This window comes from Staurois parvus, unplaced genomic scaffold (assembly GCF_062004578.1).
Source record: "Staurois parvus isolate SC_StPar_1 unplaced genomic scaffold, SC_StPar_1.0 ptg000412l, whole genome shotgun sequence".
NCBI lineage: Eukaryota > Metazoa > Chordata > Amphibia > Anura > Ranidae > Staurois > Staurois parvus.
In genome coordinates this window covers 2,691,437-2,717,545 of record NW_028318208.1, presented here as the reverse complement: position 1 = coordinate 2,717,545, position 26,109 = coordinate 2,691,437, and the positions used below count along the sequence as shown (strand labels likewise).

At 43.2% G+C, this 26,109-nt stretch overlaps 1 protein-coding gene across 1 annotated transcript in view; it reads right to left on the bottom strand.

Moving 5' to 3' along the window:
• ZNF598 (zinc finger protein 598, E3 ubiquitin ligase) overlaps positions 1-26,109 on the bottom strand; it is a 51,155-nt gene that overhangs the window by 10,468 nt on the left and 14,578 nt on the right. Inside the window, exons 3-11 of the mRNA XM_089686822.1 lie at positions 22,128-22,240; positions 21,911-22,040; positions 19,330-19,541; positions 16,783-17,000; positions 14,124-14,226; positions 13,841-14,028; positions 9,221-9,320; positions 5,277-6,064; positions 570-705 (exon numbers count right to left, since the gene is read on the bottom strand). Of these exons, the coding sequence (XP_089542948.1) occupies positions 570-705; positions 5,277-6,064; positions 9,221-9,320; positions 13,841-14,028; positions 14,124-14,226; positions 16,783-17,000; positions 19,330-19,541; positions 21,911-22,040; positions 22,128-22,240 (1,988 nt within the window). The remainder of the gene's footprint in view (positions 1-569; positions 706-5,276; positions 6,065-9,220; positions 9,321-13,840; positions 14,029-14,123; positions 14,227-16,782; positions 17,001-19,329; positions 19,542-21,910; positions 22,041-22,127; positions 22,241-26,109) is intronic.

Here is a 26,109-nt window from a genome sequence, read left to right as displayed (position 1 = left end):
ATGACCCTAGTACTGCCAGGAGGAAGTGCTAACCATTTAGCCACTGTGCTGCCCAAGTGATAATCCCAATTCCCTGTTCAATAATAATACAGTAATATATAAAAAATTGTGCAGCGCTGAGGTAATAGAATACCCATAAAACCTAATGTGTCAAACGGACTCAGAAATGTAAACATATATAGTCCCAAATAAAATAATACATATAAAACGGTAAGGACAAGATATATGGTGTGACCAAGGTGACTTATGCTAGTCCAGATATGGTGTTATCCCAAAATCCAAGTGAGCGGCAAGCATACGGTTAAAGTGCGCACTCAAATTTTTTATATATATCTATTTTGAAGGTTTGTGGTTTCCTTTTAGTGTACAGCTGCTTTTTGCCATCATAAGCGCTCGCTGATTTTTATACATCCAATAATGCAGTGATGTATTTATCTTGTCAGGAGTTCCCCTCTAAAGAGGCTCTCACATTACACATCCCCATGGATACACTGCCATATAAAAAGGCTCCAGCAATGCCCTAAAAAAACGGATATATAGCATGAAGGCTGTCACACTGTTCAACTCACTCTTTTACTGGTTTGACAGGTGTTTCGGCAGGAATGGGCGCAGAAGAGACACTGGCAAAACCTGGAGGGGGTTTACCCACAGAGGACAATCCTGGAGGTGGTACCATAGGGGCCGCAGATACTACAGGAGAAAATCCTACAGAAAAAAAAAAAATATTTAAAATACTTCTGTAACCAAGTGTAGGGCAACTTTGTAATTTTTTTTACAAACATAAAAATCTGCATTTTTTTTACCAAAACAAAATGATTAAAAGAGGAGAAGTATGGCCAAAGCTTTTTTGCCCACACTTTTCTTGTGGGTCACAGAAGTGCACTTTGGCTCTCCTGTGACCCAGAGTCAGATTACAGTGGGCTATTGCCTGTAGTCAGCTAATGAGGCAGAGCCACTTCAGGTTCTGGAAGGATCCCAACCATACTGGGGGGGATTCACCCAGCTGCCTGGTGGACAGCTGGCTCGATCCCGACCATACCGGGGGGATCCACCCAGCTGCCAGGTGGACAGCTGGCTCGATCCCGACCATACCAGGGGGATCCACCCAGCTGCCAGGTGGACAGCTGGCTCGATCCCGACCATACCGGGGGGATCCACCCAGCTGCCTGGTGGACAGCTGGCTCCAGCTCTCAGCTACACCTTCCCCATCTGCAATGAGAGCTGAAAGAGCAGAGTGGAGCGCAGTCACTAAAGCCGGCCATACACGGGTCGAATTCCTAAAGAATTTTCTTTCAAAAATCTTTTCTAAGAATTTTTGTTAGAATTTCGCACCATTATCGGGTCACATAAACGGTTGATTTTCATACGACCGTCGTATATGAGTGATCGGGCATGTTGAAAATTTTTTTTTACAAAAATTTCAAATCGATGAGAGAATTGTACAAGAAATATAAACGAAAAAGGAATGATCTGTGACTTGGAAAGAAAAGAAAATTCTTGGCCATTAATATTCTTTTCTGTAGCAACATGAGGTGAAATTGAAGGGTTGGTTGGTTGAATTTCGAAATCAATGGTGGCGCCATCGGATTACAAAACTCACAAAATTTCTGATTCTCTAAAGAAAATTTGTTTAGAATTCGACCCATGTATGGTCTGCATAACAGTCACTGTTCTCTACTCCAAGCAGACCAAGAACTGAGCGATCAGCAGTCATGTGATCACTCAGCTCTGGGACTTAAGAGTTAACGTGGAACAGCCGCAGCATCACACTGATGTTCCAGCATAGAGGCGAGTATGGATGTTTGTTTTGTTTATGCCACAAACGTCTCCTTTAGGCCCAGTTCACACTAATGCGGCTCCGCGAGCTGCATTTTACGTGCACACAGCAGCTCATTCATTGGAATCAGGGAAAAGGTCGCTGCATCATTTTTAAATCAAGTGCAGTTCCTAATGTGGGAAGCGGATGCTGTGATTTCCAGTGCGAACGGGTGCCATTAGGATTAATGACACCCGCATGCATCTCCTGCGGTTTTCTGTGCAGGTGATTGCAGCTGTGGGAACAGGTGACAACCCGCAGCAGGAGGAACCACCTGCACAAGTGTGAACCAAGCCCTAAACCCCACTAACATTTTATGAAAGTAGAGGCCTTATAGTATAAAATGCTGGTATTTTCAATGTTTCAGGATATTTGCACAACTGTTTATCAAACACATTTTCAGTAAACAAAATACACTAAGATTTTACTGCACACAGTCATAATACTAAATCTTTTGGTTCCCAACCAAGTTAAAGTGTTACTAAACCCAGGACCCCGCACTCATTATATCCGGTCTCCCCAGACCCTGCACTCACTATATCCGGTCTCCCCAGACCCTGCATTCACTATATCCGGTCTCCCCGGACCCTGCATTCACTATATCCGGTCTCCCCGGACCCTGCATTCACTATATCCGGTCTCCCCGGACCCTGCACTCACTATATCCGGTCTCCCCGGACCCTGCACTCACTAGATCCGGTCTCCCCGGACCCTGCCCTCACTAGATCCGGTCTCCCCGGACCCTGCACTCACTAGATCCGGTCTCCCCGGACCCTGCACTCACTAGATCCGGTCTCCCCGGACCCTGCACTCACTAGATCCGGTCTCCCCAGACCCTGCACTCACTATATCCGGTCTCCCCAGACCCTGCACTCACTATATCCGGTCTCCCCAGACCCTGCACTCACTATATCCGGTCTCCCCAGACCCTGCACTCATTATATCCGGTCTCCCCAGACCCTGCACTCACTAGATCCGGTCTCCCCGGACCCTGCACTCACTAGATCCGGTCTCCCCGGACCCTGCACTCACTAGATCCGGTCTCCCCGGACCATGCACTCACTAGATCCGGTCTCCCCGGACCATGCACTCACTAGATCCGGTCTCCCCGGACCCTGCACTCACTAGATCCGGTCTCCCCGGACCCTGCACTCACTAGATCCGGTCTCCCCGGACCCTGCACTCACTAGATCCGGTCTCCCCGGACCCTGCACTCACTAGATCCGGTCTCCCCGGACCCTGCACTCACTAGATCCGGTCTCCCCAGACCCTGCACTCACTATATCCGGTCTCCCCAGACCCTGCACTCACTATATCCGGTCTCCCCAGACCCTGCACTCACTATATCCGGTCTCCCCGGACCCTGCCCTCACTAGATCCGGTCTCCCCGGACCCTGCCCTCACTAGATCCGGTCTCCCCGGACCCTGCACTCACTAGATCCGGTCTCCCCAGACCCTGCACTCACTAGATCCGGTCTCCCCAGACCCTGCACTCACTATATCCGGTCTCCCCAGACCCTGCACTCATTATATCCGGTCTCCCCGGACCCTGCACTCACTAGATCCGGTCTCCCCAGACCCTGCACTCACTATATCCGGTCTCCCCAGACCCTGCACTCACTATATCCAGTCTCCCCAGACCCTGCACTCATTATATCCGGTCTCCCCAGACCCTGCACTCACTATATCCGGTCTCCCCGGACCCTGCACTCACTATATCCGGTCTCCCCAGACCCTGCACTCATTATATCCGGTCTCCCCAGACCCTGCACTCACTATATCCGGTCTCCCCGGACCCTGCACTCACTATATCCGGTCTCCCCGGACCCTGCACTCACTATATCCGGTCTCCCCGGACCCTGCACTCACTATATCCGGTCTCCCCGGACCCTGCACTCACTATATCCGGTCTCCCCGGACCCTGCACTCACTATATCCGGTCTCCCCGGACCCTGCACTCACTATATCCGGTCTCCCCGGACCCTGCATTCACTATATCCGCTCTCCCCGGACCCTGCATTCACTATATCTGGTCTCTCCGGACCCTGCATTCACTATAACTGGTCTCCCCGGACCCTGCATTCACTATATCCGGTCTCCCCGGACCCTGCATTCACTATATCTGGTCTCCCCGGACCCTGCATTCACTATATTCGCTCTCCCCGGACCCTGCATTCACTATATCTGGTCTCCCACAGTACAAACTACATAGAACTGCAATTATTTTAGAAAACTGCTAAATACCTTTTCCCATCAGCAGTATATAGCAGTCTTGTGACTTCTATCAGTGTTCAGCAGAGCAATGGTTAAAGTTTTTAGACAGTTTTCTTTCTGCTCTAGGAGGATGCAGAACCCTTGACCTCTGTCTGGACAGTTTTGACTGTGCTGTGCTACCTGTGCTGATCATACGCACCCTCCAAAGACAGCATTTTTACACAATGCAGGGGATTAACCCCTTAGGTTCCACAGTGAGTATAACAAGCACGCTTTACTGCATCTACAGACTGATTGTACTGTTGTGGGTTTAGAAACACTTTAAGTGATTGGGCGTCCCTATAGCTCTTTACTGAAAGGAGCTATATATATATATATATATATATATATATATATATATATATATATACATACATATACACACACACATACATATACACACATATACATATATACATATACACACACACACACACATATATATATATATACACACACACACACACACACACACACATACACACACACACACATATATATACATAAACAGTCTATAAATGGCAAGTGGGTAATTTTGTTCAGTACAATAAAAGGTTTACTTTTTTAGTGAAATAAACATGACATTTTACATATATTTACAATTTGCAGCCTCCTTTTTACTTTGATTTACTTTGGTAAGCTTGTATTGCAAGAAGACTAGAAATTCAGGAGAGCAAATTAAATAAACGCACAGGGACAGCGATATTGCTATCCAATCCTAATTATACACCACAGTATTACCCACTACCATAGTCTGCATTTTGTAACCCATTCATGAAATGAAGGCTGTAGTATAAATTCATGGATTGTTCATTGAGCCCTATTGACTTCATGCAGTTTTCTCTGTTTAAAGCAGCAGAGAGGACTGAATGCAGGAGAGCTGGTCATGTGACTGAAAGGTCACATGACCAGGCTCTCCTGTTTTTTTCCCATTTACAACTGTCCTTTAATTTGATTGCACTCTCCCGACTTCGAAATCCCAAAGTCAGTAGAGCATAACGCACACCTAGAAAACACATCAGTGTGCTTAATAAATATGCAGAGCTGGAAGCATACAAAGCGGAAAGAAAGGGGCATCAGTTTGAATGCTTATCTATCTCTGAGACACTTCACTTTTTACAATGAACAGGCGCAGCTCGCTGGGCAACGCAGATATTTTAATGCTAGAGGTTATTCATGCAGTCCAGTTTTCCCTGAATTCTCTTACCTGGTGGTGGCTTTGTCCGGACATTGTTATTCACCAGTGCTGGAAAGTCCTCCTCTGGCAGAGGGTATTTTGGTACAGAGTTTGCCGTTTTACTAAAACCAGGAGGTTCCCTTTCCCCGCCTCCTTTTTCTGGAGGTTTCCGCTCGCTAAGTCCATTTACAACAGTGTTTGACTTGTCACTGAGGATGGAAGTGGCAGGTGGGGTTGGCGTACGCTCGGTCTCTGTGGCATTTTCCTTGAGGGAGGAGAAGGTGGACCTGTCTTCTGGAAGCTGAGAACTAGCGGGAGGATTTTGCTTCTCCACGCCAACCCGCTTCTTTTTGTTGAGCTTAAAGCTGGTTTGTGGATTAGCGGTCAGCAGTTTAGAGATATCCATCATGGTCGGAGCATTACGGAACTCTTGTGCGGTCATACCAGTGCCATCATCCTCATCCTCTGAGAAGGACAAACCTTTTTTTGCTTTGGCCAATCCCCCTTTCCCAATGCTTGATGCAGTAACTTTTTTTGTGGCCTTGGCTGAAGGTGCCAGAGCAGGAGCTGTGGTTTTTGTTGTGCTTTTTGAAGAGGGAGCAGCCCATGCAGAACCGACAGAGGAAAGTGGTTTTCCAGGCTTGCCTACGGACACCAAAGCTGGGAAGTCCTCCTCATGGAAGGCATTGGAGGACTTGGTGGATGCGGTATATGACATTCTTTCTGTATATGGTGGAACAGATGACGGGACTGAGGATACCACCGCTGTCAGACTAGGAAAGTCCTCTTCTTTCAGCTTAGCAGAATTCTTGGCCATGCTGAAAATTTAGACAAGAGCATGAATCATTTTTTTTAAAACATTTTTTACACAAATAGTACAAAACTACGGGCAAATTAACTGCCTCCCGCTCGCCATATACGGTAATGACAGGCGCAAGGCGGTTCTCGCGTTCTGGGAGGACGTCATATGATGTCCTTCCCACTCTAATCGTGCATGCGCGGCTTTGGGGTGCTCTGTGTCCCTCGGACACAGCGAATCACTGATCAACGGAAAGAGCCAAAGATGTCGGCTCAGTCATGTGATCAGCTGTGTCCAATCACAGATGATCGCATGTAAATAGGGAAATGCTGGTTATCTGCATTTCTCCCTGACGAGCCATCACGCTAACAGCTCGAGAGGAGAGCCGGTAATCTGCATTCTTTAGAGGGGACATGTACATTGATCATCAGGGCACTGATGATCAGTGTGCCCTGATGATCAGTGTAGCCCCAGCAGAGCCACCTATCAGTGTCCATCAATGCCAGCTGTCAGTGCTCATCCATGCCACCTGCCAGTGCCCATCAATGCCAGATATCAGTGCCCATCTGAGCTGCCTTTCAGTGCCACCTATCAGTGCTGCCAGTCAGTGCCACCTATCAGTGCTGCCAGTCAGTGCCACCTATCAGTGCTGCCAGTCAGTGCCACCTATCAGTGCCATATATGAGTGCTGCCTTTCAGTGTTCATCAGTGATGCCTGTCAATGCCCATCAGTGGAACCTACCAGTGCCTCCTCATCAGTGCCACCTATCAGTGTCCATCAGTGCAGCTTATCAGTGCCAATCACTGTAGCCTTATTAGTGCACATCAGTGAAGGAGAAAAATCACTTATTTACAAAATAGTATAACAAAAACTAAGAAAAAACGTTTTGTTTTCACAATTTTCAGTTGTCTTTGGTTTGTTTCGCAAAAAATAAAAAACCCCGAGGTGATTAAATACCACCAAGATATAGCTCTGTCTCAAAAAAATAATAAAAATGTCATATAGGTACAGTGTTGCATGACTGTGCAATTGTCATTCAAAGTGTGGCAGCGCTGAAAGCTGAAAATTGCCTTGGGTAGGAAGGGGGTATAAGTGCCCTGTAGGCAAGGGGTTAAAATGACCCTGTAAAAAAAAAAAAAACCCTTTAGCAGATGCCCCCTGTAAAAGAATGTGTTGTATAATTACCATTCTGGCATGTGAAAAATTCTTTATTCGTGCAGGGATTGGACACTTCAGACACATCACAATGTACATACCCTGCTGGGCACTGGGGTGCCTTTCAGTGACCCCCTATGTCACTAGAGAACATGATAGCGATGAAGGGTCCCATATGTGGAAACAAAACTCCCAACACAGGACATGCTATCCAACTCACCCAGAAGTAACATATAGGTAGGACTCAGAGTTCCACAAATTAAGAAAAAAAAAATATATCATCTACCGCCTGCTAGACAGGTACATATTCAAGCTGTACTTTATTTAACCTAAATTTTTACAGCGGGTATCTACTGGATATGTTCTATACTACTGTCAGAATCTCTTTACTGTAGAATTCACAAGCCAGTTAACCCATTATACAGCTCCAAAACCAATGTACCAGCCATAAAAAGCTGACAAGCGGGCACCAAGATTTATTCGTCTGTTAGACTCAGAAACGAATGCAGGCCATAGATGGGTCGAAAATCGGCCGATTTTCGGATCGTTAGTGGGCGATTTGGTCGGCCGTTTTTCGGTGTTTTGGCCGTTTTTTTTTTCGGTAAAGTTGGAAAAAAATCGGCCGATTTTGCCGATCGGCCGATTTTCGCGGCAGTAATGGGCAAATCGGCCGATTTTTTACTGATAAAAAAATCTGCGCATGAGCAGTGACCTGCAAGAGGAAGACAAAAAGAAGAAAAATAAGAAGAGGATGAAGATAATGAAGAGGAAGAAGAAGTAGAAGAAGAGGATGAAGATGATGATGAAGAGGAAGAAGAAGTAGAAGAAGAAGACGATGATGAAGAAGAGGAAGAAGTAGAAGAAGACGATGATGAAGAAGAGGAAGAAGTAGAAGAAGAAGACGATGATGAAGAGGAAGAAGAAGTAGAAGAGGATGAAGATGATGAAGAGGAAGAAGTAGAAGAGGAGGATGATGATGAAGAGGAAGAAGTAGAAGAGGAGGATGATGATGAAGAGGAAGAAGAAGTAGAAGAAGAGGATGAAGATGAAGAGGAAGTAGAAGAAGAAGAAGAAGATGAAGAGGAAGTAGAAGAAGAAGAAGAGGATGAAGATGATGAAGAGGAAGAAGAAGTAGAAGAAGAAGAGGATGAAGATGATGAAGAAGAAGAGGATGAAGAGGATGAAGAGGAAGAAGAAGTAGAAGAAGTATAAGAAGAAGAGGATGATGATGATGAAGAGGAAGAAGAAGTAGAAGTAGAAGAAGAAGAAGAAGAAGAAGAGGATGAAGAGGAAGAAGTAGAAGAAGAAGAAGTAGAAGAAGAAGAAGAAGAAGAAGAGGATGAAGAGGAAGAAGTAGAAGAAGAAGAAGAAGAGGATGATGATGAAGAGGAAGAAGAAGTAGAAGAAGTAGAAGAGGATGATGATGATGAAGAGGAAGAAGAAGAAGAAGAGGATGATGATGACGAAGAAGAAGAGGATGATGATGATGAAGAAAAAGAAGAAGAAGAGGATGATGATGAAGAAGAAGAGGATGATGATGAAGCAGGAGAAAAAGAATGAAAAATTAGAGGAATTCCAGTACGGCAAAAAGTGTCCCTGCAGAGAGCTCCGCTATTTCTTTGACAGTTCTCTGACAGTTCCTTGACATTTACAGCGGTTGCAACATTGTATCTATTTGTTTCCGAATAAAAACATCTGTATCCTAAATGGAAACAAATAGATACAATGTTGCAACCGCTGTAAATGTCAAGGAACTGTCAGAGAACTGTCAAAGAAATAGCAGAGCTCTCTGCAGGGACACTTTTTGCCGGCTCTAGACGGGATGAAAATCGGCCGATTTTTTTTACCATTGATGGTAACGTTGGCCGCTTGAACGACCGATTTTTCGTTTTTTAAAAGAAAAATCTGCCGTTTTTCTCCCCATCTATGGCCTGCATAAGACTACATACACAGCACAGTTATGTTAAAAAGGATCCAGTTTTCATTATCTGAACTGAAAATGAGAACCAACTTTCTTACCTTAGCAAAGGAGTGGCCACAGCTGAGCCGATGGCAGGGAAGTCCTCCTCTCTCAAGACACCATTAGATATGCCAGTCACTTTGCTGGAATCACCAGGGCCTAGAAGAGGATAGAAGTGTATAATCATGGCAGTCACTGACAAGTATTAATAACATATGGTCAAGTGGTTAGATCAGGGTTTCTCAACCTTTTTTCAGTCAAGGCACCCTTTAAAATTATGGACAGTCCCGAGGCACCCTTTTAAAATTATAGTCTTGAGGCACCCCGTTCTAAAATGTGAAAAATGATTCTAATAGTTTTGTATAACGCAGCAACATCCACACATGTAAGACACCCAACATTAGAGGGGATTTATTCTTCCAAAGCAAATACACTTCTGCACACTGGTACTGACTAGTATTCCAATGTTTCTCTTCTCCCTCAGATTTTCTCCATCACTGAGCTAATGTGAACCCAGCACTGAGAGAGGCAGGGGAGGGTCAAATACGATGCTGTGCGGGCAGCTGACATCCTCCTTATCAACATCAACTGATGAGGTTATTGGCTGTCAGGACACCGGCAGGTAGAAGGTCGTAAGGGTGCCTGTGTGCCCATAGTGAAAACCTGTGGCTTTTGTGTAACTAAAAGGCAGGCTTGTTGACAAGTTTTGGGCAATTTTTGGACATTTTGCCAAGGCACCCCTGAAGAAGCCTCAAGGCACCCCTGAAGAAGCCTCAAGGCACCCCTGAAGAAGCCTCAAGGCACCCCTGAAGAAGCCTCAAGGCACCCTGGTTGAGAAACGCTGGGTTAGATAACAGGGAGACAAACTGAAAAATGGTCAATTTCCACTTTTTAAAGGAAAAATCCGAATACGGTTGAGCAATACAGAGCAGCTGCAACCAAAAAATGTTATTCTTAAAATTTGGTTGATTGAAGAGTCAGAACATCCATCAGGTTTTTAATTTTTTTACCACTGGGAAGATTTCAGGAGAATGGGTAAAGAATTACAACCTCTTCGAGCTGTTATTGCTGTCAGTAAAGCAGAAGTGCGAGAAATTGCAGTGAAGATAGAAAAAACTAAAACAAAGTTGGCAGCCACTCAGATCAATTTAGAGCTAGCAAACAAATGTACAAGGGGGGGGCAATACATGATCTAATACAAATGTTCTTTAGCGCATTCTCCAACTAGGCAGCAAAAAAAATCTAGTGAAACGGTCTCAATGACTCAGGTACATGTGAATAGGGATAAAGGTGATCCTTACTATATCCCAGGGTGGATAAAAATCAATGATTTAAAAAAAAAAAAAAAAAAAAAAAATCAGATTTTTTTTATTTAAATCAGATTTTTTTTAAATAAAATGCTTTTTGAGGAAAATATATTACCATCCAAAGGTTATTCCATCATGAAATAAAGATTAGTTTTTTAATTATGTAGAATAAGGCTGTATATGTTTAATTTTTTTGGTAAATAAATTCCATGAATCCATTCACAATGTCATGCTCTTCCAGAGCTTTCTGTAAGATTATTGGGCAGTTTCTCTGCCTACAAGATATTATCACAGATGTTGGTTTACTTTTGCAGTTCTCAAAACTGAATTTGACTCAGCGGAGATCACATGCCTCTTCTTCACAGCAAAAATGTTATAACATGAACAGAGTTAAGAAAAAGACCTTCATCCTAACTTCTACAAACCTATGAATACAGAATCAACCCCTTCACTGCTAAGTTTCAAGAAGTTCAGTGAATAGAATAGAAACAATATTTTTCTGATTGTTTGGAGTGGAATAGATCTGCACAAGAAGAAAGTGAAACGAAGTGTGAGGAGGAAGGGGCTGACAGTCTACGTTTCTTAAAATATATAGATTTTGTTTAGCCAAATTAGTGAACAAACATGGATGTTTAAGCAAATCACATATGCTGGAATGTTATTGTTTCAGTTGAATAAATCTATTTAAATTGTTATTATTAAGGGAATGATTATTTTTCTCCTTCCTAAGTACAACAGAAAAGTTGTCCAAATATGAATGATTAACCTATTAAACTGGGGATAAAAAAAACTTATATGAAAAGTTGTTATTCTAAAAATCTTCATCTACTTGCATATTAAAGTTATACCAGCAAGAATGAGTCTATGTAGAAAACTAGGATTTAAATCAAGCCTTACTGACTAGTGATTTAAATCAAATCCACCCTGCTATAGCCTACATCCTAATAATATATTATAATGAAATAACAGTAATAAGAGTGTTCAATTAAGTTTTATCTATATATATATATCTATCTCTCTATCTCAGAGTAAGGTTTATTGCATTAGAAATGGCTATTATTAGGCATATATTGATATATGCACTTTTATTTTCAAACAGATATAATCAGTTATATTATATCAGTCAAATCTCTGAAGAAGCCCGTGAGGGCGAAACATGTAGGGAGTAACTACATTTACCTAACCAAGTTTGAATCTCAGTTGGTATTCTTAGAACTGAAATTGTTTTTATGTTTCTGTATTTTATCCTTTCTTGTGTTTTTTACAAAAATACGAAAGAAAAATTATATAACTTTTAATGTGTGGTATTCCTGTCCATGCACCCTGAAAGTCCCATCTTCTCTATTGAATATATATATTCAGTTGTTTTTGTGTATTCAGCTACATTTGGCACATGTTGGTCCACTGTACCATTGGCGTGCGAAGTATTAATGCACCTTTGATACTGATAAAATGTTGCAGACTGGTCCACTATACATCATAACTGTTGTCAACTGCTAAGCAATGAAGGGTGTAGCATGTACTATAGAAACCCTAAAAAAATGAGAACTGTAATCAATGTAACCAGAGCATCTGATGGGCAGGGCATGGGTGCTCTCATACAGCTGTATTTTCGCTAATAAATATATGATTTGGAGCTCTCGTTTGCAAGGTTATTTATTTCAGGTTTAAAGTCGTGAAATTCCTAAAAACATGCAAATCCACAGCACCTCTGCAAAGTGTTGTCCATAACGGAGTTCGGGTCATTTGGTTTGTAGCTTTACCATTAAAGTTGAAGTTTAGTACTTTTTTTTTTTTTTTTTTGAGAAACAGCATAAAACACATTAGTTATGTGGAATTATTATTATTATTACAGGTACTTATATAGCGCCGTCAATTTACGTAGCGCTTTACATATATATTGTACATTCACATCAGTCCCTAACCCTCAAGGAGCATACAATCTAAGGTCCCTAACTCACATTCATACATACACATATTAGGGCCAATTTAGACAGGATCCAATTAACCTACCAGCATGTCTTTGGAGTGTAGGAGGAAACCGGAGTACCCGGAGGAAACCCACGCAGGCACAGGGAGAACATGCAAACTCTGCCCGGAATGGAGCGAATCCCATGTTCTGCATGCTGCTGTTTCCTGCAATGATTCTCCCTTTACGCCTCTGTCATATCTACCAGATATTGCACTGAAAGGCTATATTCTGGTACTGTATGGGATAACAGCAGCCGTGAAGAGCTGCACTGCCTGCCTGCCCCTTCCGCTCTGTCATTCAGGGACATCATACTACTATTCTCCCATGACCAGTGCTTTAAATGGGTGGTGGAGGTCCTGTCATTAATCCACTCAACCTCCATTCAAAGGACATGACTGGCAGAGTTGATGTCAGTAGCAGTAAAGAAGCAATGTGGGAGACCACGTACATCACGCTGGTAGAGAACGGTGCTTTGGGAGGGACCGTGCCATAATGTCAGTATGCTGTACACAATGGCACATTAAGGCAAATGTTCTCTTACCACAATGCAGATTTTAGCTCTGCTTTAGGGCCTCTAACACCATAATGAGGTATTGTGCGCTGAGGTGCCTATCATTCTGAATGACATTCTAAACACCTCCTTGCCAATGGACATGTATTGCAGTGTACCATTACACACAGTAAAGCAGTCCTGTGCACTGTAGTGTGCTGCATTACAGGTACATGTGCCACAGCGGAGTTCCACCTGAAAAAAAAAAAAAGTCAGCAGCAACAAAAACTGTAGCTGCTGACTTTTAAAATAGAGCCATTTACCTGTCCCTCGGTCCAGCGATGTCCTCACCACAGGTGGTTTCACCGGCCGTCTTCTCTCCCTGGTGCCAGCATCTTTAGTGTGAGCACCCGGCTGTGACTGCTTGCAGCTTCACAGCCGGGTGCCCACTGCGCATGCGTGAGAAGCACTGCACTTTGTGAATGGCCCCGTCGTCTTCTGGGACCTGTCACTTGTCCCTGAAGACTACGGGGAGGGGATTTCAACTTACGCATCTGATCGCCTAGGCGATGGCAGCAGAAGTGGGAGCGGGTACCTGTCAAATTCGGGTACCCGCTTCCCCAAGGTGCCAATCCTTAATGGGGAGCAGGGACAAAGGCTTAAAGCGGAACTTCCCCTTTTGGGTTGAGCTCCGCTTTAAGGAGCCCAGTCAAATAAATAGGCTGGTTTAATGCAGCATGCATTAATGGGGAGCAAAATGCAAGTTAACACACGTTCACCAATGCAACTCAACACAGTGAAAGGACCCTAAAGGATTCTGACTGTGGGCAAATAAGGAAAAACCAAAAGAGGAAATTTTGGCGGTTTGTGTAACATATCAGAACTAACATGGCAAATGAGCTATGCTCACCTGCAGCTTCAGTGGGGGGTTTTGGAACAGCCTTAGGTCTGCGCCCCTCGTCAGGATCCCGAGCCTCCTCTTTCCTAGATTTTGAAATCTCAGAAACATCCAGTGCTGGTTTCCTCCCCATCTCTTCCTGTCGCCTGGCTGCTACGGAGGCTCTTACAGCGGCTGCCACCTCCCGATCTTCTTCTTCCCTGCCAAAGCCACAAACAAGTTAGAAACAAATTCGCTAGGATCTCAGTTAGTTTACCTTCAATTAATAGATCTAAAAGTAGAAGTCACTGCGCACCGTTTATATCTCCAGCTCCCTCTTTTGTTTTGCTGCCCTCCACGTCCTCTCATCTGCCTGTTATATCTGTCAACCTCTTCATAGTCGTCTCCTCCTACCATCGCTAGAAAACAGCACAAATAATGGTTAAAAAATGTACATAAATAAAAGGAGAGACGTTATATGTCTTTAACCACTTGCCCTCCAGAGGATCAACCCCCCTCCCTGACCAGGCCATTTTTTTGCATTATGGCACTGCAATATTTTAACTGACAATTGCGCAGTCATGCAACGCCGCACACAGATGAAATTTACGTCCTTTTTTTCCTACGAATTGAGCTTTCGTTCGGTGGTATTTGATCGCCTGTGCGGGTTTTATTTTTCGCGCTATAAGCAAAAAAAGACCAACAATTTTGAGAAAAATAATTTAACAATATAAAAATAACAATATTTTGGACTTTTTCCTATTAAACAGGTCCAGAAAATTTTTTTTTAAAAAATAAAATTTCGTCATAAATTTAGGCCAAAATGTATTTTTGCTAAACAAAATCCCAATACGTGAAAATCAATTGGTGTATGTGAAAGATATAGCGTTTAAAAATGGCGGTATATGGATTTTTTTTTTCCCCCCTACTAGTAATGGCGGCGATCAGTGACTTATAGCGAGACTGCGGCAGGCATTCTGACACTGGAACTAACTTGGTGTCACTGACATCCCCAGTGACACCAATACAGTGATTAGTGCTAAAAAAACAGCAATAACACTGTACTAATGGCACTGGGCAGGAAGGTGTTAATGTGAGGGGCGATCAAAGGGTTAACTGTGTGTAGGGAGTGTTTTACTAGGGGTCAGGGGGTGTGTGCTTCACTGTAAGCACACTGATAGGGATGGCTGTGCTGTGTAGTGTGCCCGAGCTGACAGGGAGGAAGACTGTTTGTGAACAAAACAGTCTTCCTCCCCCATCGGTGATGGTCGGTAATCACCGTGCGCCGGCGGGAAATCACCGGCTGGGACCCGACGACTGACATCCGCAAATGGCGACTCAGGTAGGGCTCACGCATGCCCCCTACCTGGAATAGCAAAATCATATATATATATATATATATATATATATATATATATATATATATATATATATACACACACACACACACACACACACACATATATACACATATATACATACACACACACACACACACACACACACACGTTTTTGCGCACCCGCAGTATATCTGCTATACGGCGGCGGGTAAGCGGTTAAAAATTAACTAGAGGCAAACAGCTAAATGGGGGGGGGGCAGCTGTTATTCCTGCTAAAGGATTGTATTTCTATCTAGGCCTGAGATTTACACAACTCTGTCACACAGCACAGTCCTGTCTGGCAGGGCATGAAGCCTGATTTCTCTCTGCTGCAGTCAAATAACACTTACAGGTCTTGTCCCCTCTCCGACCTGTGACTAAACAGTGAAAAGAGAAGCAGCACACTAATGAGCTACATTCTCTGCCACTGTGTACCAGACAATAGAATGGAGTTGGGAAAAATCTTCCAATGAAAAATAGTATAGTGAATGGACTTGTAGCAAGAGTCTAGTGGTACTGGCTCTTAGGAATGACATTTATGACCAAGTTTAGTGAGTTGCAATATATATGGTTAGATTTACTAAAACCGGAGAGTACAAAATCTGGTGCAGCTGTGCATAGTAGCCAATTAGCTTCTATCTTCAGCTTATTTAATTAAGCTTTGACAAAAAAAAAAAAAAAACCTGGAAGCTGATTGGTTTCTATGCAGAGCTGCACCACATTTTCCAATCAGCTTCCAGGTTTTTCTTTTTTTTTTTTGTCAAAGCTTAATTAAATAAGTTAGAAGCTAATTGGCTACTATGCACAGCTGCACCAGATTTTCCACTCTCCGGTTTTAGTAAATCTAACCCTATATATTGCTACTCACCAGTTTATAGATGAGGATACCACATTAATTTGTTTTTTCAGGCTGTTCTTTAGTTTCACCTGGTGATCCAGCCAGTAATATAAATCTAGTTTTCTGGTGGCTATGCTTACTCACAGCAGCGTTGTCACCATACTCTGCTCTCTTAATTTGGACTTCCCCACCACATAACATAACACATCAGAGTTGTGTACTTTACATAGGATAACTTGGAAAAACTGATAACATTGTTCAGTAAACAGGACGTTGCAAGGACACTGGATTTCTTTCAGGATCAAGTCATTTTCTGAATTTGCAGAAAATGTACTTAGCCAGAAAATGAAAATGAATGCAGACTAGTGAGCAGAAATACATTACATTTCTGCTCTTGGGGTTAGATACACTTCAAAATCTCTTGGTTAGAGTGGGAAATTGCTGAAATTAAGTGACTGAACATCAAAAGGTCCCCATTTGAATGTTTCCACAGTGTATAGTGGTTGACTCAGTAGGGATCCCATAAATCGTACTTTTTTTTTTTTTAATATCAAGGTTTATGATTTTTCTCAGTCTTTATTATGGGCATATTGTGAACAAATGTAGATAGTTAAAGAGTGGACTTGAATTTGTGGTTAGGTAAAGAAGATCAAAGAGATACAGAATCATAAGATGGAAAATTAGTATATGTGCTCTGACTCATCAGGCTTGTGACATGTCAAGGAGATAATCCAACAGATCTCTTTGTCTCATGATACCTTCAGCCCTGCGGTTATGCCGGGGAGTGTAGCTGAACTGGATGTCGATCTGACGGTTCTGCCTGGCCTCTGCACGGTTCTTGCTGTGGCAGGATGTCTTGTGGGCCTTGTAGTCTATTTCAGTACGGAATGCGTGTGTGAACTGCTCTGTGTTGCACCGACCCTCCTCACACAGGAAATGACTTTCACGGAAGTGTTCCCGTAGAAAAGTGTAGTCGCTGCAGGAGAAAAGATAACTTCAATTTTAAGACCAGACAATTTTTTTTTTTTTGCCGCAGACAGACAGCGCCAGGTAGACCTTTTTTTAGGTTTGTATTGGGGGGACCATGCCAGTTTCCATCCATGTGACACCAAGACAAGAAATCAACTCAAAAGATGAGTGTATGCGCTACTAAAAACTTGAAAGCAAAAACATAACTAGCTAGCTGAGGCAACACAGTCCTTCCTTTAAACATTTCACATGACTACTTTTTTTAAATGATTATTATGGAAACAATGTCACCCTTAAGCCGGCCATAGATGGCTGAAATTTCAACCAATTTCTGCTTAACCCCTTTGCGCCGGCCGCACGCAGATGTGCGGCCTCCCGGCGTCTGGGCCTAGACGCCGAGCGGCCGCACATTTGCGTCCATGGAACTAAATACATATGTGCTGAGAGCGCGCGCCCTGCGCGCTCCCCGCACACATGTGTAGTACTCACGGAAAGGTCCCGCTCCGCTCTTTCGAACGGGACCTTTCCCGATCATGTGACCGCCGTGACGCGTCATCACGGCGGTCACATGATTCCTAAACCACGCCCCCACCGCCCCGCCTCCCGACGTCAGAATCTCTTAAAGGGCCGGGAGGCGTCGGCGGGAAGGGGTTAAGCAATGGTGGCCCTGCATTAGGCTGTACAAAGGTAATTTAAAAGTCTACTGAGCTGGGTGTAAGACTATTGGCTGATCGTTTCTTACGCGGTCACTTTTCAGGTATTCAGGCAGCTGCGGGTGTCGAAGCTGAATAATTACAATAGATGTCAGTGGCGTTCCCACCATTCACAGCTGTTGGTGTGGATGGGGGAAATTATTCAGCCGGTGGACTGAACAAGAGAAAATAGAGCCGACTAAAAATCTCTACCTTAGGCCCCTTTCACACAGACTCCGTTTTGATCAGCAGGAGGATCTGTTTGCTGATTAAAGCATAGTGGGTGGATGACAGATCTGTGTCCGCTCAGTTTCTGCAGAGCACACATGAATAGAGCCCGCTGTGCTCTATGGGCAGCCAGGGGTAAACAGACTCCAGCAGGGGGATCAGTTTTTTGAACATTTTATTATAAATTTTCAAAATACCATTTTCCATATACAAAAGCTAACAAAACCACCATACTATGATACTCATATTTATCTAACAATATATCCAAACATTGACATTACTCTTGGTATCCTTCCCCCCCTCTCCCAACCCCTCCCTCCTACCCCATACCTCCCCAGCCTTTAAGCCCTCCCCCGCAGCCCTGATTGATTTCTTTCCTACTCGTTCTATTTATCCTAAAAGACTATTACTTTTTATTTTTTAATTTAATATTATATTGATCCTCCATGACTTCTTTTCCCTAGTACATATATTCCAGGTATGAATTTGACCTTTTAAATTCTTCCCACTTTTCCGGAAAATCTCCATCCTATCTTCCTCCATGTGGTAGAGTTCCTCCAATTTGTAAGTCCTCTCCACCCTTCATATCCAATCCTTTACTCTCGGTGCTTGTGGTTTGCTGATTAAAGCATAGTGGGTGGATGACAGGTCTGTGTCCGCTCAGTTTCTGCAGAGCAGACATGAACAGAGCCCGCTATGGGTAGCCAGGGGTAAACGAACTCCAGCAGGGGGATCTGTTTGCTGATAAAAGCATAGTGGGTGGATGACAGGTCTGTGTCCGCTCAGTTTCTGCAGAGCAGACATGAACAGAGCCCGCTGTGCACTATGGGCATCCAGGGGTAAATGGACTCCAGCAGGGGGATCTGTTTGCTGATAAAAGCATAGTGGGTGGATGACAGGTCCGGGTCTGCACAGTTTCTGCAGATCAGACATGAACAGAGCCCGCTGTGCACTATGGGCAGCCAGGGGTAAACAGAACCCTATTTCAGTTTACACCCAACTGCCCTTCAATCCGATCTGCCTAAATAGAAGGGGACAGATCCCCTTCATTGTTCGTTTTGTTTTTTGTTTTTTTAGCGGATCAGATCGGAGGTAGGTGGATGTAAACTGACTCAAGTCCATTTACACCCATAGGTGTCAATAGACTGTTCAGTCAGGTCGAAAAACTGACAGTCGAACCTTATCAGACCCTTTGTGTGAAAGGAGCCTTAAAAAGGGAAAGCTCAGATATTATAAAGGACAACATAAGAAATATTTTAGGAAGCTTGAGACAGATTATAAAATGACAGCCAAGATAGTAAGCTTTCCGTGATAGCATGATACTCTCCACCATCTTACACCACTTAGCATTTAAAACTATAAAGATTTGGCCTAATTTTTGGTTGTATTTCACATGCTTAATTTAAGGGTACCAACCTATAGTATTCCTGGGCCCCCTCGGAGTCACAGAAATGGCAGAAGTAATGGTCCCTGCGTAAATGTTTCAGCAACTCGTCATTGTCGAGATATCGTTCATCGCAGAATTTGCAGAGAGGATGACCACGATGGGAAGTGTCCTCTGGGTCACCATGGATACGATGGCGAGCCAGGTCCTTGCGGCTGTACCACTTCCTCTCATAGGTAAAATTCTGAAACAGAAGAAGGACTGTTCAAGCAATACTGACCACAACTTTATACAGTACAAAAGTAGTGGCTTATTTACAGTGGAAAAGTCACATTGTGGATTCTCTGCATTATTAATGCATTCAAAATCTATTCAATAAAACTGCATTCTCCCTACAGGTTTTAACCACTTTGCGTCAGGCCCATGTATATAAACGGCCGGATGGGGGCGGGTTGCCATTCATAAACTGCGCCCGCCATTTTAGCCTGTGCACGCTCCCCGAAAGCGCACGGCACCATGATCCGGTGCCCGCTGTGTCCTCCGAACACCGATCGCTGTATGGGACCTCTGTGTGAGGTCCCGATCATGTGATCACTGATTGGTCAATCAGTGATCACATAAATAGTAATAAACAAGATGTCACTTCCTGACATCATTGCTAACTATGTGTGAAATCTGTGAATGATCACAAAGATCACATGGTACAAGGCTATTCACAACAGCCTTGAACCATGTGACCAATCACAGCTCTCACAGTATTTCTCAATGGCTGCAAGAATGCAGTCAGAAAGAGATATGATTGCTTTTACAGCCTTTATGTGTGTAAAAGCAATCAGTGTAAAATAAAACAAAAACAAAATAAATCTTCATCACCCTCCACAAGTAGTACAGTGTCCCTATGGTGACACTGTACTGTTGGAGTGACTGTATGTTAAAAAAAATAATAATATAAAAAATAAAATAAAAATTTAAAAAACATTTTGAAAAATTAGAATTTTTGGTTATAAAATAATTTGGGTAATTTTTTTTGACTAAAAAGATAGCTGAATACATTTTGGCCAAGATGTATGAAGAAAGATTATTTGCAAAATTTTATAAGAAACAGGGTGGATAAAAATCAATGATTTAAAAAAAAAAAAAAAAAAAACAGATTTTTTTTATTTAAATCAGATTTTTTTAAATAAAATTATTTTTGAGGAAAATATATTACCATCCAAAGGTTATTCCATCATGAAATAAAGATTAGTTTTTTAATTATGTAGAATAAGGCTGTATATGTTTAATTGTTTTGGTAAATAAATTCCATGAATCCATTCACAATGTCATGCTCTTCCAGAGGTTTTTGTAAGATTATTGGGCAGTTTCTCTGCCTACAAGATATTATCACAGATGATTGGTTTACTTTTGCAGGTCTCAAAACTGAATTTGACTCGGCGGAGATCACATGGCTCTTCTTCACAGCAAAAATGTTATAACATGAACAGAGTTAAGAAAAAGACCTTCATCCTAACTTCTACAAACCTATGAATACAGAATCAACCCCTTCAGTGCTAAGTTTCAAGAAGTTCAGTGAATAGAATAAAAACAATATTTTTCTGATTGTTTGGAGTGGAATAGATCTGCACAAGAAGAAAGTGAAACTAAGTGTGAGGAGGAAGGGGCTGACAGTCTACGTTTCTTAAAATATATATATTTTGTTTAGCCAAATTAGTTAACAAACATGGATGTTTAAGCAAATCACATCTGCTGGAATGTTATTGTTTCAAATGAATAAATCTATTTAAATTGTTATTATTAAGGTAATGATTATTTTTCTCCTTCCTAAGTACAACAGAAAAGTTGTCCAAATATGAAGGATTAACCTATTAAACTGGGGATAAAAAAACTAATATGAAAAGTTGTTATTCTAAAAATCTTCATCTACTTGCATATTAAAGTTATACCAGCAAGAATTAGTCTTTATGTAGAAAACTAGGATTTAAATCAAGCCTTACTGACTAGTGATTTAAATCGTGATTTAAATCAGTTTGATTTAAATCAAATCCACCCTGATAAGAAAAACACTTTTCAAAATGTTTGGACTTTTTTATTTATATAGCAAGCAAAAAAAATCCCAGTGGTGAATAAATACCACCAAAATAAAGTTTTATCTGTCTCAAAAAAATTATTAAAAATTCATATGGGTACAGTGTTGCATGACCGCGCAATTTTCATTCAAAGTGTGACAGCGCTGAAAGCTGAAAATTGGCCTGGGTAGGAAGGGGGTAAAAGCGTCCGGACGTGAAGTGGTTAAGTTATGTTAACAGCACACCTAAACATTTCTGGCAACCTGGATCATTTGACAGACCTACTGCTGCCCTTTTATTACTCCAACATGCAAAGCTGCCAAAAACGCCCTCTGCACCCCTCTACAGCCACTGGAGTACAGCCAACTGTGGTGGGCGACATGGGTGCTTTTAAAGACAGTGAGGTCCAACCAATCAATGCATCTGCCTGAACACAGACCCAACTTTAACAGTGACCACATGTCCCCATCACAGCTGTTCTCCTATGTGGTAGCTGCTGGGAGGTTGAAGCTGCCCCCAGCTTTCCCTGCGACTTTGGTGCCCGTACCTTCAAATGATTCACGCACAGCTTACAGCAGAAGAGCTCATGATGTTTTCTCATATGTTGCTCTAGGTCAGCAAAGGTGTGGAAAGGTCTCATCTCAGGACACATCCAACATTCGTGTTGCAGCAACCGCCTGCACAAACACACACGAGGGATGAGACATAAGGTGGAAAATGGCGTATGACAAAAAGAGAAACCAAAAAAAACAACTTTGTGTTACCTGTACAGAGAAAATACTTTGCCATCACTGAAGTATATATCATATTTCTTCTCACTCTGCATCTGGGTGGTGTTGATACTGGAAAAAGGGGACACCTTTTTAACAAAAACCACCTGAAAAACAAAAGACCAAAAATATTGATATAAAGAAAAATGTCTGTAATAAACAGCTGAGAAACAATCATGGTCAATGTACTCTGTCATGCAGATGCTCCGAATGAATCAATTTATGTGATTTCTCACTTTAAAGTGGAGTTCCGCCCTATTTTTCATGATCCTTGCCACACAATGCCCACCCGCAGAACAGTCTGTTATGAGATATTGTTTTTTTTCATTTATTGATTTCTAAATACCTTTTTTTGCTGTCAGTATCCTGCACTTCCGGTCCGGCCGTCTAGGCGATTTCGTCATTAGGCGATTCCCTAGGACTCTTGGGTTTTCCCAGGTGTATTTGGGAAGCCTAATGGTCTCGCGGTATTTCTTGACCGGAATGATTGACAGGTGGCCATAACAACGGGGCGGGATCTTCCGTCGCCACCTCCATTGTTATGCCAACCTACAAACAACAGTGTGCCGTCCTGTGTCCTTACCGGAAGTGACGTTTATCGGGAGGAATGACTGACAGGTGGCCATAACAACGGGACGGGATCTTCCGTCGCCACCTCCATTGTTATGCCAACCTACAAACAGTGTGCCGTCCTGTGTCCTTACAGCGCAAGCGTGAGATCAGGAGGTGCATGCTGGGTAGACAGCTGCACCGAATCCAGAAGAAAGTAGGAGCTGGCTTCAGATGCCCACGCTAGTAATGGCCGCTGCCCGCCTGCCGGGATCCTGCTGAGGAATGTCACATTTACAAGTAAACGACATACACTTAGAACACTGTCCTCATTATATGCTGCAACTGAAAAGAATCACGGAGGTGCTTTTTGTAGAAAAGTGCCAAGGAGACTGGAACTCCGCTTTAACATTATTAATGATGTGCTGGAGATATTAGATATGGTTAACCCTACAGATGCCATAGCATCCAATACATGACTGGACCTGCCATGGCTTGACTCCACCCAGTATAAAAACCCCAAAAACGCTACAACCCACATGATTGAGGCATGACAGGGGTATCTAACTGATTGTCATTGGCAACATATCCACTTTGCTCCTCCAGGACATAGAGCCAGAGTGGAAAGCAGTGACTGACATTCACCACAGTCCGCTCTGTGCAGACAGAACTGAGCAATCGGTGGTCATGTGATCGCTCAGTTCTCGGGCACAGAGCCGGCAGGGGACATCTGTAGCAGTAGACAGATGCTGCAGCAAGGAGGTGTGTATGCAGGTTGGTTTTTTCATACACCCATATATCTCTCATACCAGTAGTGTATTTAGATTTTGTGCTGCCCTAGGCAACACAAAAATGTTGCACCCCCCTCCCCAATGAGAGAGCGACAGAGTTCAATAAATGTGTGTATGTATATATGATTCTCTCTCCCTTTCTTTCTCCTTCTCCCCCTCTCTCTCTCTCTTCCTCCCCCTCTCACCTCCTCCAGTCTCTTTCCACTCCTCCAGTCCACTTCTCCTCTCCCTGCTCCCGGCTGTCCCCTGGTCCTGGCTCGTCAGCTGTTGGAGGGAGAGGTACACGACCGACCGTCGCTCTGCAACTGCCCTCCCCCACGCCCCACCACATCAATCTTCCTGCCATCCACTGCTATTCAAAAGGTCCCTTTTTGTGGGGGGGCGACCCGCCCAACCAAAAATTGCCGCCCCTCAAAAAATTGCCACTCTAGGCAAATGCCTTGTTTGCCTTGCGGTAGATACGCCCCTGTCTCATACAACTTCAGCCTGCTTGCATTTCAGGCATTCGTCCTCGGGTGCACACGGACATAAATATGAGCATGGTTCACTGTCCAGCTGCAGCAGATGTCAACCTCTCATAGACTTTACATGCGGCCACCAGTGGGGCTGGACAGTGTTCCTGTATCTTCCACCCACACTGGAGTCTCATGCACCAGGGCTAAACACCCAGTGTGCATAAGGCCTTACTGAAACCAGAGAACCCTGGACATCCACCATCATGAGAAGCAAGTCTGCCAACAGCTCCAAACTTCAACTATATCATTTGCTGCTTTCCCTGAGCCAAGCTTAAAAATCGATTGGCTGCAAGAGCATTCTTGTTATTGGTATTTGTCCTTCCTTATGAATAATCCAGTCTGTTTGCTGGGCCCGATGGATGCTGCATTTATTGCTTCCTCATCTATGAAGTAGTCAGTTCTTCAAAGATCAATATCATGAACATTCTGAGTAAATACTACCGAATAGCAACACTGGCTGACACAGCAGCTATAGAACTGCTGGTAATGCAGGCCATACATGAGTCGAATTCCAAACGATTTTTTGTCCAAAAATCGAAAACGTTGTTCGCTCGGTAATCCGATGGTGCCATTTCGAAAATCGGCCGACCAAGTCATAAAGTTCACCCCATATAACAGGCGAAACGTCTGTTGCTTCCAGGTCATGGCTCATGTGCATATTCTTTTCAGAAAAACGATCGTACGATTTGACCATCGAGTCGGAAATTGGACGTTTTTCACGAATTTTCCAACATGCCCGATCACCGAAAAGGGGAGGAACCTATGAAAATTGGCCGGTGCCATTGACCCACTAACAGAGCGAAAATCAGCCGATTTTCTGACGATAAATCGGTCGAATTTTGACCCATGTATGGCCGGCTTAAGTCTAAAGAATGATTCAAACCAAATGCGCTGCTATATTTTCAGTAGGAGATCTCACACTGACATTCTTCATTAAAAAGAAAATCCCAGCGTGTTTCATTCTTCCACCAAACAAGATTGAAGTGAACCCTTGCATAAACACAAAGCCATGGAAATGAATGGCATGGAAATGAATGACATTGCGCTTGTACACAAACCCCAACAACGAACTTCTCTTGGTCTGTATACCATTAAAAATATAACTAGATCCATTTTAAAAATGCAAAAATACCTGTTGATCCTGCCAGAAAGCTTGTGAGCTGATAACTTCCTATGCTTTTTGCCTGTGCACATGGAGTGGTCGTGGAGATGAGGAGGGAGGAGAAGATGAGAAGAGAGCCATGTAATCCATAAGAAATGAAAGTAGATAGGGCTGACAACAGGTGCTTTGGAATTCAGAGCTGAAAATGCATCGTGTTGTCATTTTAACCCATTGCTGCTAGCGTCACACATATTTGTGTGACGATAAACGGGTGAAACATATAACATGTTCCAAAGGTGAACTTATCCTTTAAAATGTTTAAGATTTGTGTCAGCCATTAAAGAATAATTGCAGGTATGAATATTTATACGTCGTTACATTGGTTCAGTTTGGACCAATCTAACTCTGTATATACCATACCTGGCTGATGCCCCTGAAATATCACGGAAGTAGACACAACTACTCTAGTGATCTCCACTTGCTTCCAGGTCCTGTGTTGAGCGGCCAGCTTGGTTCCTTCTAAGCACATGAGGTCAGCCACTCAGCATGGCCGCTTTACAGAAATTTGAAAAAAATGATTTTAAGCGTGCAGATTACTTAAAATCCTCTCTTCTACATTTCCTCCATGAGCTCCCCAACATCCCCCCCCCCCCCCACCCCCACCACTCACTTCTGTTTCAGGGCCCATGTACACGGGGTGTTTGGAAAACTCTTCTGAATGATGGAAACTGACTGCTGGAAAACATAGGTTAAAAAACGGCAGTTTACCTGCATTTACAGAACGCGTTTATGCACGTTTGTGTTTAGAAGCATTTTTAAAAGATAACCTCAGGAGACCTTCCAAATGCCCAGAATGCACTGAAAAATAGTGAAAAACTAACTATTTCAGACATTTTGAGAGGAATAGAGAGAGCAGAAGCAGAGAGAGCAGTATGTGTTGAGATGACCTGTCTTTTCTGGTTGTATTCACTATGGATCCCATCATAATGCGGCACGCTCTAACATTTTTTCCTTCACGC